The 14563-nt window shown below is 42.3% G+C and overlaps 2 protein-coding genes across 3 annotated transcripts in view; both read right to left on the reverse strand.

Annotated features, from left to right (window-relative positions):
* Nucleotides 1-1168: 1168 nt before the first annotated feature.
* Nucleotides 1169-2871, reverse strand: GPR88 (G protein-coupled receptor 88). The gene has a single exon (XM_006273728.2). The coding sequence runs from the start codon at nt 2800-2802 to the stop codon at nt 1717-1719; it is 1086 nt and encodes a 361-aa protein (XP_006273790.1). The 5' UTR covers nt 2803-2871; the 3' UTR covers nt 1169-1716.
* A 7294-nt stretch (nt 2872-10165) lies between these two features.
* CDC14A (cell division cycle 14A) overlaps nt 10166-14563 on the reverse strand; it is a 133047-nt gene continuing 128649 nt past the window's right edge. For both annotated transcript variants that reach the window (XM_014599770.3, XM_006273727.4), the window contains one exon: nt 10166-12292. In XM_014599770.3, the coding sequence (XP_014455256.2) occupies nt 12244-12292 (49 nt within the window). In that variant the 3' untranslated portion in view covers nt 10166-12243. The remainder of the gene's footprint in view (nt 12293-14563) is intronic.

Raw genomic sequence — 14563 nt, forward strand, 5'->3', positions numbered from 1 at the left:
AGATATGGAGGAGGAAGTCTTGTTAAGAACTAGGAAACCTTTTTTTTTTTTTTAGTTCACAGGCTGTCATACACTCATGAAGCTTCTCTCCTCTGCTAATGATGCTGGCTGCAGGATGTCTTTTCCCGTTTATCATTTTGAAGCCTTGGCAGGCTGGAAAAAATGAAAGGATCTTTAGTCCCTGACTACAACCAGTGCTGAGGTTGCAGTCATGGCCAGAAAAGCTGCTCCACTGATACATTTATCCTGAGTGGAAGGATTTATGCTGAACAGAAGGCATCCCACCAAGCCTGGCACCTCTACCTTAGCATAAGGACAGGCTGCAAAAACCCCTTGCAACAATAATGTGGTTTGTGCCCGATGAAGTAGAACTACCACAGCAAAGACAAATAGCTGAACAGATTATAATGCTATGTGGAGACGGAGGACTCGACTCTATTTTGATCAAAGTGAATTGCCAAAGGCAGAGATTTGTGTCAAAATTTGTTTTATTTAAAGAGTTGCTCAGAAAACATCCAAAACAAAGTATTAAAATCAGGGGGCTTTTTTTTTTTATTTAAAAGTTGCCTCTCCATCCTGTTTTCTCTGTGGGACTGTGACTACTTCTAAACCCAGTCCAATGGGCTCTGAGCCCTGGCTACCATCCCAGAGAGGCCTTTAAAAATAGAAAGATGTGGATGGCACTGTACAGAGCAGGGGAGGCTGAGGCAGGGAATGAGAAAAACCAGGCTGCAAAGGAGGCTTGAGCAGCACCAAGTCCCAAGCTCCTTCTCCCAAATGCCCTGGGACAACATGGCAAGAGCTTCAGCCTTCCCAATGTATCAGCAAGTGAGGGATTGAAGGTGGCAAACCTCTGGGGGAAGAGGCAGCAAATGGGTACACAAAGCAGGAGTCAAACTGAGAGGCAAGGAGAGAGCAAGAAAGGAAACAAATTCACAGAAAAAGGAGAAAGAAGTGGGGGCAGAACTAGCAAGGGAAAGAGCGGCCCCAAAGGGGGTGAGGAGCAGAAGAGGGTGAAGTCCCAGAAAGTCCTGTGGAAACAGCCCTCTGGAAAGAGGGGGCAGGGTAGATGTCCCTTCCTGGAAGATGCCCGCAGAAGGATGGACCTTCTACCCTTGCACATCTTGTGGGGCTCCACTTGAGAAGACAGGAAAGCCTGTTGTGGATGGGCAGTGGGAATGGAGAGCTGGAAGTGGGGTGGGACTGCCAAGGCAGTTCCCAGATGCTTATTTAGCATCCCAAGCCCCATTGTAAAATAGCTTCTGAATCACCCACATCCAAGCGCCACCTTCCTGTGAGGAGGGCTGAGCAGCCCCAGGTCCACAACCTCTCTAAAGGAGTCTCCATGGCAACATTTTTACACCGCAGTGGTTGTAACCCCCAGACACAAGCATTCTACTCCTGTGAAGGAACCTCAGTTGGCAGTGTACGAGCTGAGAGGAAAGCAGAGGGGAAACCGAGGACCTGGAGAGCAACAGGGTCCTCAGAAGTATCCAACCCCATCAGCTTTTCCAGGCCACATACATGCCACGGGGAAGGAAATCAGTTGGATATACATTTTAGCCCGGCAGCATCTGTGAAGCAGCATCCAAAGTCTCTCCCTCAGGGGAGGATTTTGCTCTGTGGTTCAGTGAGTCATTTGCACTTGTATGCCTCCTACATGTTTCAGCAACTTGTCAAATCTTGCCAGGGGAGCCATATGTTTCCCCAAGTGGATCAGTGAAGCATGAGGTTACCCATGCTCTTCACCCTGGCACTCAGCTGTGGCAGCTCCTGGGAGGGAAGGGACACCGTGGGGAGAGTGGTGGCTGCTGCTGCCACAGCTACAGTTACAGCTGGTGCGTCTCCTCCCGGCAACACTGAGCGCACGGAGCGCCTGAACTCCTCGTTCTTCCAGGTATAAAGCAGTGGGTTGAATGCTGACAGTGAGCAGAGCAGCAGCCAGCTGGTCGCTTGCAGTGCCCGGGGCATGGGCTGCAGGAAGAAGTCCAGCAGGCTCACCCACACCAGGGGCTGGGTGTCCAGGAGGAAGACACAGCAGAGGAGCAGCACAGAGATGCTGCTGAGGCGTCGCTGTGCCCGGCGTGGCGGCTGTGGGGCAGCAGGGAAGGGCAGCTGGTGCAGAAGGTGGAAGTTGAGAACACTGACCCGTTTGACACTGCCCCGTACACGCCTCACAATGCCAAGGTAGCAGTGGAGCAGCAGTGCCGTCTGGCTGAGCATGGCCAGAGGTACCAGCAGAGCAGTATAGTGCACACTGCTGCTAGTGTCCCCCTGGGGTGACTGCTGTGAAGGCCACTGTGTCCAAAGCCTGGGCAGCAGCAAGACCAAGAGCAAGGCAAGGCCCCAGGACAGTCCAATCATCCACCCTACATGTCTCCGCTGGTAGATTGCTTGGTAAGTACTAGGTGCTTTAGTGATGAGTACATACCTGTTGAGAGCTACCAGAAGGTGGGAGACCAGGGAGACAGTGAGGCCAAGGCCCAGGAGCGCCCCCCGGAGCAGCCTGTATCCTGTTGAGTGGGCAGAAGGGGAGTTTGGTGGTAGCAGCCACAGCACCGCCTCCTGTGGCATCCAGAGGGCACAGACGCTCAGGTCAGCGGCACAGCCATTCACAATGAAAGCATTGCTGGTGGTCTGTAGCTTCTTGAAGGAGAAGACTAAATAAATGACCATCACATTGGATAAGGTCCCTGATATGGCTAACAAGGAGTACAGAAGAGACAAAGAGATCCTGGTCCCTGAGGACTCTTCACACAGCAGCAGCAGAGAGGAGCTGGCACTCCAGGAAGAGTTGGGCATCTTCTTGAATGCAACTCAGTCTTGGCACCTCCATGCAAATCTCATGCTTACCTGGGAAAGGAGGCTTTGAAGCAGAGACACAGACAGAGAGGAGCCAGAATAAGGCTCTAAGGCAGGTTACAGGTATAGTGCAGAGCATGCAAAGTCCAGTAGTATCCAACACAGGCAATCAATAGGACAGTCCAGAGAATAAAGCTAGCAGGAGCGGGGTTGCATAGTGAAGCTAGTAGCATCCAGAGCAGGGAGCTGTCAGGGACAATCCAGGTCAGGCAGCTAACAGCATCCAGGGAGGCAGCAGCAAGGATGTTCCAGCTGTGAAAATGCCAAGAAAAGCAGCACCTGCAATCAGCAACAAGAGCAGCAGCAGCTGATATGAAGTCTTGCGGTTTCCTTCTGTGCTACCGTACATACCACATACATCATCCCAGGAAAATTCAGCCTTTCTCCTCCTCATGAATTATTCAGCAGATTTCCAACTTGTAAAAGCAGGAGGAAAATCCCAGCTGGCTCTGAAAATACTGCAGCTACACAGTGTGATTTTTCTCCCTCCCTCACCAACTCCATGGTTTGAATGCTGCCTCGCATGTACACAGCCCCTTTTATCTTCAGCAAGCTTTTGACTAATAAAGGACTTTGTTCACCTGTCTCTGAAAGGCAGAGTATCTGGGGCAGAAACTCCCCTAGCAGCTATTCATTTGAACTGATTTCTTCCGATTCTCCTTATTAGGTAGCACCACTCAGTGCTTCTGTAAAACCTATTTTTTAAACCTAATTTTAGATCCAGTCTCTAATAGCAATGTGCTTTCTGAATTAAAAAAAACACATTGTCTCTTACATATAGCTCCTTGGCAACAGAGCACTTTTCATGTAAGGGTGCTAACCCCTGTGTATGTATATTTTGGGTTATTCAGGGGATAGGCGGAAATGGAGACAACACAGGTGACTGAAATCTATTATACACTCCTCTACATTGAATTGGTCACTGCTTTTCCTTGATGAATAGATTACTTTATAGTCTCACTCTGCAGCCCTAACTGCCATGAGTAACGATAATAATAATAATACTGAACGCACAGGGTGAGGTTTTCTGGAACGTGATATAAAAATGTGCCAGTTCCACACTCAGGATCCCAAGCTGCTGTGGGTCCCACAAGACCCTTTTGAAGTTATATCTGAGGGTTATTGGAAACACTGTGGCTGCAAGAAAATGAAACCAAAGTTCTTCTGTCTGTCTGGCCAATATTACAGGAGAAAGTGTGTCAGCTTGCAACTAATTGGATTGTGCTGAATAGAGCCTGCTACTAGGACTAATGGTATTGCAACCCTCTTATTAGAGCATAAAGGCTTTGAAAGTCCTTTGGGGCACACAGTCCTTTAAAGTAAGTGATTCTAATGGAGAAGCACAGGAGTTGTCACTGCAAACACGCTCCCTTTCCCTTTGATGCTGAGACACTTCTGCCGCCCCCATGCTGCAGTGAAGCCATGAGCCCAGTTTAAAATGACGTGTCTGTATGGCACAGCTTCTCTTGTCACCCTGAGCTCCTTGTGTCTTGCGTACTGCTCAAGCAAAGTTATAGTTATTGTTGGTTATTATCTTACAAAGTACATAGAATAAAATCCCAAATACTATAGGGCCAAACAAAACAGCCTGTCTTCTCTTCTTTGTATTTTTTTCTCCAAATTAGCTGCTTCACCTTTGGTTGTGAAACAGGATCCCCCACCTTGTAAATGAAAAGATTATATTTACCTCTGTCTATCTGGAGTCCCAGTGTAAGATTGTTTCAGCTCTAAGCTACAAATTCAAAACAGCTATTAAAAGTAAGGTTTGTACTAGTGGTAGACATGTCTTGCCCAGCCAGATCTTTCTTTGATCAGGGACTTAAGAAGTCTGATCCAAAGCTCACAGGTGGTGGGTAGGTGTAAGTGGGTTGTGAGTTAGGCACTTCGAGTAAAGCTTGCATTGTGTCGTGTGTCTTTCCATGCACAAAAAGCAAAACATCAGTGTTCAGCCTACATGGACTTTTATTTTAAAGAATTGACTAATGGAAAACTCTGGTATCTTAATGGCAGAAAAATCAGACCCTTCTTTCCTTGCAAAACTCCCATCACAGTCAACCACTTACATTTAGAAGTCTTGTGTGGAGGACATAAAATCCTTGCTACCAAGTCCCTTGTGAGTTCTGTACAAGAACCCTAATATTGACTCCTGCATGTACAGCAGGGATATCAAATTCACTCGGCCCTGGGCCGGGTTTGGAGGTGAAGATTCTTGTGGCCAGATCTGGTCTGTAGGGAACCTCATGGGCCGGATACAGATGTGGCAGCAGCGTACATGATTACAGCAACCATGAGGGTTAACACGGCTACCACTTACCACCTGCTGCCAACACATCTCCCATGAAGCTCCCCCACTCACCTAGGCCCCAAATTCCCAGCCCTTGTAGGAGCCCTGCCAGCTGAACAATGAAGTCCCACAGGCCATCTCCAGCCTGCAGGCCATGTGTGACACCCTTGATGTGCAAAGTTAGGCAGATTCTCTTCACCACAATGGGGTTTCAGAGGAGTGAAGACTGACTATGTTCTATACCTGGGAGTTTCCTTGGTATGGGTGTTACCTAGCATATGCAGTCAACACAATGCTTTATATTGTGCCTGGATAGGGGCTAGAGGGAGCTGAGGTAAAGGTTCCTAGCAACCAACTGGTATGACAATATGGATTCACATGCTTGCAATATGCGGATAGCACATCTACTTCTCCATCACCGCATGTGACCATAGGCTGCCACTGACATGGCCCAGTGCATGGATGCCATTAACTCACAAATGAAGAGCAGGTGGTTAAAGCTGAACTAAACAAGACAGTAGCCAAAGTCATGGTAGGTTCCTTTGGTTGAATGTACACTCCCTCAAGCGGTCAGTTCAGACCATACTTTAGGCTGCTCTTGGATCCCTCACTCAGCTAAGCTCTCTCAGCAATATTTTTTTTAATCATATCTGATTGGATGAGAGATTTCATTAAATTCTGTCAGATAACAACTTGCCCCCATTATACCTTAATCATGTTGTGTCTTGACTACAGCTGTGTAATAAATCTGAGCATGAAATCTTCATCACTTAGGAAACTCCACCTGTAGAACACTACAGTGAATCTCTTCAAGATGGCACAGAGACCTTTTCTCTGTTGTCTACAATGGATTGCTACAGAATTTCAAATCAAGTTTGGGGTCTTGGTCTTTATTTTCAAGGCACTCATGGTCTGGGCTCACCATTACCAGAAAATAGACCTAAAGTTCTAGTATAAAGACTGTGGTCAATTAAATTTGCCCTCTGACACAGTAGAACTCTTCAATAATGGTAAGGCTCACCTTTGTAGGAAACAAAACTTACAGGCAAGTCCAACTCAGTAGAACAAACTCTCAGAGGATCTAAGGATCATCATAGACCTTACTGCCTTTGTTTTGAAGAGCAGGTTGCCTTCCTCAAATTTGCCTTCTTTAACATAAGTACACAACAGCACATATATAAAAAACTCCTGCCCTTCCTCTGACAAAACCCTACAAAAAGAATGAGTAGTAAAAAGTGGTAAGCTAATGTAGATTAGCTTCCATTTTCCACAGATAAGGGTGTGCACATAAGCAATTAACAGAGTTGCTGACAACCTTGTAAGTCTCTGTCCTCATTTACATCATGGTAACTTGCTCAAGTGACTATGTCCTGAATTGAATCAAGGTATTACACAAGCTTGACTACAGAGAATGCTATATACCAAAAATGGAATCACTGGAAAATGATGACACTGCAATTCAAGTTTTCCTATTTCACAAGTAGAAGTCTGACAGTAGATAGTACTGGTTTAACTACCACAACACACATTATCTGGAACTATAGTTATAGCCTGAGATATTCCTGAAAAATGCAAGTTATTTTATGAAAAAAAAGAGAAATTACCTACCTGTTGCTTAACTGGAGTTTTTCAGGATGCATCTTTGAAATATGTATTTGCTCAGGGGAAGCCACCAGCAGGAAAAGATATAAATCATAGGAAAATAGCCTGAAGGGACCTCAAGAAATCAATCAAGTCCATCTTCCTATTCTGAGGCAGGATAAATCCATCTATGGATCACTAAGGCTAGGTACAGGCATTACACTTAATGTGCGTTAAGCACACAGAAAGTTCTTTAAAGCCATAACAAAAAAGATGGACATGGTGCTTAAAGAACTTTAAAAATGGTGGATCCTGTTCTAAGTTAACCCTCGATGGATGTGGTAATAGACTAAAGCGCTTTACGTCAGAACACTTTATTGAATGCCTGTACTACATCCACCTTGAGTAGAGTAGGTTACATTCCCTCAACATCCCAGGGGCCTCTCCCTTGGGGGCTTGCTAGCCTCCACTGAGCAGAGGAGCACCGCCCCAAGCCTGCCCCCCAGCTGTCACAGAGAGGAGACAGAAAAGGCTCTGTCTACTCCCGGTGTGGCCAATGGAGCACCCATGCCATGAAGACTCCCCAACAGCTTGCTGGCTCAGGTGGGGCCAGGCCAGGTACATGTGACAGGGAGGAGCTCCATTCTCTCCCCCAGCTGCAGGTCCTGGCATAGCTAAAAACTGCTCCCAGGGTTCTGTTCAGCACCATGCCAGCCTCCTGGCAACTGCAGCCAGAAGCTGGAGCACAGGGTAGGCAAGCTGCAGCTGCACCTGGGGTGGGGGGTGCCCCCCTACCACAGAGACCCAGCTTGGCCCCCCCCGGCCTCCAAGCCAGCAACTTGTTGGGGGTGGCAGGGTCATTTCTAGCCACAGTTCCCAGCGCAGCTAAAAGCCGGACAGGCAGCCCCATGCTGCAGATTCTGGCTGCAGTTGCCAGGAGGCTGGGGTGAAGTGGGTGAATGAATCCCCGTTGTGTGGACCTGGCTCGGCCCCCATCACTAAACCCCAAGCCAGCAAACTTTGGGGAGTGGCCTTGCCTCAGGGTGGGTTCTGTTCCCCTCCTGCCCCAACCTCCTGAGAGCTGCAGTCAGAAGCTGCAGCACAGGGCAGCCTATCTGGCTTTTAACTGCACCAGGAATTGCAGCCAGGGGGAAAAGGGAGGCACCTTTGCCATGTGGACCTGGATCCCCACTCTTGCCCTGAGCCAGCAAGCTGTGGGGGGGCCCTTGCAGCAAGGGGTGTTTCATTCACCCACCCACCACCCCAGCCACTGCTGAAAGCTGCCCGCTGATCAGGGGGCAAGGCTGGGGAGAGGGGCTGCTCCAGCAGCCTCCTGGGAGGTGTACTGAAGTGCCACATACCTGCTAACCTTAGCTAGTGCAGGCCACTTCTATGCCCCCCATGGGCTAATGTCTATTATGTTTAATCCTGCACTTATCTAGAGCGCTTTGAGTAAAGCATGATACTTAGAGTGCTTTCACCTCAGCCTTTTTGAACACCTGTATTTAGCCTAAGTTCTTGAGGCCCCACTTCTGATCTGCTGAGAAGTGTCTGTTTGGATTGTTTGCTCAGGCATTCAGAAGACTCAGTAAACTCAGTTCCATGATCCAACTGCCTTTTGACATGGTTGTCCATTACGACAGTCCTTGACTTAAGACATTTCGAGTTACAACGAACGGCACTTACAACATTTATAAATTGGCAGTTTCAACTTTCTGATGTCAGTTTCAACTTTACCATGCTTGATCCGATGCCATGACATGCCAGCAAGCAAGTTCACCGAGTCACCCATCTCCCTGGAGAACATCTGTCCAAACTTCCTTGGACACTTTCTTTAAGAAAGCAGACAAGACTCCTGAAAAGACTCCAGCCAAGAACCCTTCAAAAAGTCCAGCAAACCCACTTCAAAGAAGTCCTTCCAAATCAATATGATTGCTATTTACAACATAAATACATCAATGTAGCTATATTACTCATCTATAATTGATTGAGTACAAAACTCTGGGTCATTTTTGGTGAAAATAGGGTATTGGGCCTTGGTTCAGGAACCAATCCCCCACTTATAACATTGTTCCTATGGGAAAATCAGTTCTGAGTTAGATCCGTCGACTTAAGACCAGGGTTTCAGGAACCAATTGTGTCGTAAGTCTGAGGACTGCCTGTATAATGTATTGATGTGTTCTGAAGAAATGGAAGAGCAAAGCACAGACCTGCTATACTATTTGGAGTTCCAGTATAAGCACTGGAAACGTTATGTATGAGCCCTGGCTCAGATTTCTGAAATGAGTCAGTATGACATCTACCTTGTTTCCTTTTAAATCGCAGAGTATCTAGTCCAGAAGAGAAAACAGTAGGCCAGGAATTAAGACAGCAAATGAAAACCTTCATTAGCCTTGAAACTAAACAATTCTGGACCTTCACAGATAGCTCTTTGATTCTCCTGAAAAATGGAAGTACTATAGACCTAGGACATTCTCTTTGTTAAAACTGAACTGGCCACAGAACAGGATGCTGGATCAAGCTGTTTAAAATTGCATCTTTGCCATTAACAGTCCTTCAAACTTTAAATTCCTCCCTATGTCCCTATGCTCTGGAGGTAGTTATCACTGAAATTTTAGTAGTGTAATTGTAATAATCAAAATGAGCCAACAGTGTTTGCTAATTAGATGTTCTGAAGTCACAGTAGAGTTCCTTTTTATGACCGAGTCAATCAAGTTGCTTCGGTTCCTCTTTAGGCTGTTCTTACCTGTAGCTGCTACCAACGACAGGCGTCTACTTTAAAACCCTGGCAGGGTCCATTCACTGAAAAGAATGCCTGTATTTCCTCACATGCCAACCACCGCCTAAACCCAAAAAGACATACACCTTGTTTTTGGAAGGCAGAATTTAGAAAAAAAAAAAATTCCTGGGGCATGGCCAACAGCACATAGCGGCTCACTTACTGTCACCCAACTTAATGGCCACTTTTACACAAGCTAGAGTGTTAACTCTCTCACAGCCACTAAGGAATTGGTAGAAGCTTTTCAGCAGCTTTTCAGTCAAAAGCTACTGCCAAATCGTTAGTGTCCCCAAGTTTCAAAGGGTTGATTTTAAGGGAAAAGGTGTGTGTGGAATGTGAGTAAATACAGTATCATACAGCCTGGAATAGCAGTAGGAAGAGCATCTACCAATTTATGAGAGTGCTGTTGGATTTCTGCCAATGGAATTTGAGGGAAGTCCACAATGCCTAAGACGCTCGTATTCCTTAATGCAGGCAGAATGAGATGTGGCAGGTGGAACAACAATCTTATCCAATGATGAGGATGACAATACTGCCATTGAAACAGTAAAATCATCGAGTCATTGAGACACAAGTGGTCCACATTTTACTTATTCCAATTTCTGAAAAGGAGCAGGCACTTGACCAGATTAAACTGAGTAAAGTAGAAGTGAGGCAGCTCATTTATATAGATATTTTTATTGTTGATTAGCTGTGTATATCTAAACTTCAAAATAGAACAAAATACATATTTTATGAAGATAAACTATTCATAACAAAATACATATCAAACAAAATTCTTTATAGGAGGTAGAATTACCTTACCATTAACCTATAATTCATATACAGTATATTATATTATATACGCACACACATATGCTACTTAGGGTGTGTATGTCACATATACACAAAGTTATGAACATTTACAGTATTGCATGTAAATTTTACTCTGATTTATATAGCTGCACTCAACTTTGTTTTTGTAATTATTATGATTTTCAATGTGAATTCCCATTCCAAATGGTATCTATGATTTTTTTCATAAAAATACACCAGATGATCATGATGTAATTTGAGACACACTTATAGAACTTTCCTGGACTTTGTTTTGTACAAAAACCTTTCACAAATGAGGACTGAAGGGTTAGTCAAATATTTTTCTTCAGCTGTCTAAAAGTACAGTACTTTTAACTGACAATTCCATTTATTTAATTTTTGCCTCCTGGATTACACTAACCATTTGTTTCAAAATCAAACTAGTGCTTTTTAAAGTAGAGTCAGGTTTGTGTTGTAGCCAGGAAATGTATGAGGGGCAAGGCTTTTGTGTGTTATCTTCTATTGGACCAACTACAAATAGCTGGCCCAATAAAAAGATGAGTCACAAAACCCTTCCATTTTTTAAAGTACTTTTAGGGGAATTCAGCCACATAACTTGTTCTGATAAATACAGGAGAAATAGTTCTGAAGGGTTATAGTAAAATATGATGCAACTTCCCCACTAACACCGTATGAAATACTTTCAGTAAATTTGGTCCCCAATTAATTTTGAGTAGAACTACAAGCCTAAGGTCATATTTGCCAATGGCAGAACTTGTGTTATAATAATTTATAGCATGATTGGACATCGGTTAAGGCAACTACAAGCTAAAATTGAGAATAAATGTCTGGGAAGGTATTGTTTTCCTGCCACATTTAATTAGAATAACTTATTGCTTCTACATCTGAATCTAGGATGTTTTTGCCATGAAAATCATTTACACCAGTTGCCAAATTCAGTGGACTTCCACCTGCTTATGAAATTGGCCTTCCTTTTTATGTACGGAGTACATTGCATAAAAGAGTTTTTAAATTTACAAGCTGCTTCAGAACAAACTGAATTACCAAATGGTACAAACATTTAACAAAACTGAAAGAAAAACTAGGAGTAAAATAAAACACATTTTTGTAAACAAATTCTTAAAAGGGAAAAAACTAAAATAAAACAGAATTGTCAGCTAGATTGCTTTCTCTTCCTAAAGGAGGTTATATATCAGAAGTAGAAATGTCATATTACATTTGAATCAAAAATATACATTCTCTGCTTCTTTAAACTGACCATATGAAAGATTAGCAGCTGAAAGGGAGAAGCCAATTATAAACCAAGTTGTACCAGTTGATAGTATATTTACAAATTTCTCATTAGTTGACTCCAACTACTTTACTTAAGGAAAATTAAACACCAAAAATAACTGAATTCAGTTTTAAACAAAAACAGTGGCCCCATAAAAATAAAACCCAAAGGGTTTTGTTCATAAAAACTTTTCACACCCTGTAGATAAAGACATAAAACATTTAAAATACATATTTTTCGTAGCAAAGAAGTGAAGAAACCTAAATCAAAATATAGTCTAATCTTTACATAATTATATATATTTTTATCTTATCAAAATAGTCTCTTAATACATACATATTGTAACACTGTATACACAAATGTAATTATAAATGTGTTATTGAAATCTATTAAAAATACCCCAAGTCAGTCACAACATTAAAATCTTCAACCTGTATATAACATCACTGTAAATTTTCATAAATTTAACTTCTCAGTGCATCTGCAGTAGTCATTAAAAACCAGAGATTCCTGGTTAAGTCTTTCCTTGGTGTCTTAGTTAAATGTTTTAAGTTATCTAGGAATGAAGAGCTCTCCTCTTAGTGAGCCGTTTCTTTCCCTCAACATCCTCCTCCATGAAGGGTTGGGAATTTAAGAGCTGACCAGGTTTCACCGAAGCAGCAAGGCTTTAGTACTGAACATATTCAGACTGAAGGGACTGTGCAGAGGAGAAACAGAAACTGGTATTAAAATTCATATTAAGAGGGACCCTTTTAAATACCACATTCAATTTATATCCTCAAATAAAGACATTTTTATGGGGAAAAAAAAGATCATAACTAGAAAACAGAAAAATTCCAGGGTAGACTAAACATAAATGCATTCTGGACTATCACACAGGAAATGCATCAAAAATGGCAAATGCTTTATCAAAGTCACATTAAATATAAATAGACACAGTTAATTTAATAGTTCAGTTTACACTATAATGTTAAGGAGCACATAGCTTCTTGTTGTTATGTTATCAACTGGTAATTATTGTTTGTGAATCAGATATAAAAAAGTATTTAAAGACAAAAATATAAGTTACAATTATTATATGAGCCATTATATTTGGATTCAATTACTTCTAATCCAGAGAATTCTAGGGGTTTATTCTTTTTAATGAAAACTTTAAGAAATCCTTTAAGACAATGTAATACTCTGTTAAACTAACCAACAGAGAAAACGTGATTGCAGTTATTGTGATTTAAATTGATTTAATTAAGTCCCAAACGAGGATAAGAATACTAAAATATACAATGCACTCTGCAGATTTTGATTCAGATAACAACAGAAGAAACACATAAGGTGTGGAGTAATTACTGAAAAAACAAGGAAGCAGCCCACAATTAGGTACAGAAGAACATTCTAGAGCTATTTAGCAAGAGAAAGAACAAAAAGAAAAGACATTTGAGTGAACAAGTAGTCTGAAGCAGCATATAGAAAATAAGCAGTTAAGAAGAAGGCCTGAAGACCCTCTTTTGCCCGAGTTACAAGCATTTTTGGTTACGCAAGACATTTAACAAGCATTCTGGCTTGCTATTGGTCTTGTATCAATTAAAAGCTCATCTGAGTTTTAAGTGTAAAAAAGGTTTGTAAGAAAATTGAGACTAATAAGATCTGTCTGTACAATTTCTTCCCAGATGTGTGTTAAGTCACCATCCTATGAGAGCAGCAATATGAACCTGAGGGAAGCTGGATGTTTTGGGAGCTCTATCAAAGCCTGACAAAACGATTAAAACCCACTCACATGCATCACTAATTCATCCTGAGAGTAGCTAACTGTCTACAATAGAGTCAAGTACTGTTTCTTTTAAAAAATATATTTTAAAATGATTTAAAACTTTAAAAAAATTGGTAAACTCTGTCACTGGCCAGAAACATGTTTTAATTAATGAGATCCATAAAACAAATATAATTCTGAGTAAGTTAAGAAAAATATCTGGCACATTTTTAATGTGTGACAGTGCCATTTTTTCTTATGTCTAAATGATTCTCTCTAAAGACACTATTTCAGTTAAAAACTGGTCAGGTGCTGTTTAATAATGAATATATTCAGACGTAAGGGATGGCAAGTTTAAAAATTAAAGGACACTTGTACAATTTATTACAAAAGGAAGAAAGGCCAAAAGCTAGTATTTAAAACTGCAAACAACTCTCCTGCCAGCTTCAGGACCACAGTAGAACTGATGACCGGCTGTACGTTATTTAATTGTGCCAGATTAGCACAGCTGACAGTTTTCAAGCAGTTCATTTTACTGAATAGAAAGGATGTAGAAAGGATATGTATTTCTATCCACTACTGAACATTTAATATTTCTGCTAGTCCTAAGTACAGCCAAAGCTCTCTGAGTCTAACCTAATTTAAGACCGTTTTATAAACCGAACCAAACCAAGCCCAACCCTTTTGTTGACGGAAATGTAGTTCCTGTTGGAGTGGTAAAAATTTTGCAATGAACTTTTAAAAATGAAATTTAAAAAGTAAAGGTGACTAACAAGTACTGTCCAAAAGCAGGAGAACTTCAAGAATTCCATTATTCCAAATTCTTTAAATTCCATACGGACACGTTTGTAACAAAAGAGGGTATTTTAGCCTTGGACAGGTACACAATGAGCAGATAGAGCATTAAACACCTGTGGCTTTACTTTCAGGTTCTTGAGATTAGGAATGACTCAAAAAGACCTGAGACTGTCATATTATTCCCTAAGTCAGCTGAAAGTCATGATTCTGGATCACAGACTAAGCAGTGTTCTAAAACCGGAATTCAAGCTGCAGTTTCCTGGGGTTTTTTTGTTGTTTTTTCTTTAGAAGCTCCTCCTTTCACAAAGCATGGAACATGTGGATATGAAAGATAAGAATACACAGTAACATATGGAAGAGAAGATCAAATATGAATGTAGCACAAATGCAGAATGATTCAAACCATCAAATGCTTGCAGATATTTT

The sequence above is a fragment of the Alligator mississippiensis genome, chromosome 5, assembly GCF_030867095.1.
Source record: "Alligator mississippiensis isolate rAllMis1 chromosome 5, rAllMis1, whole genome shotgun sequence".
NCBI lineage: Eukaryota > Metazoa > Chordata > Crocodylia > Alligatoridae > Alligator > Alligator mississippiensis.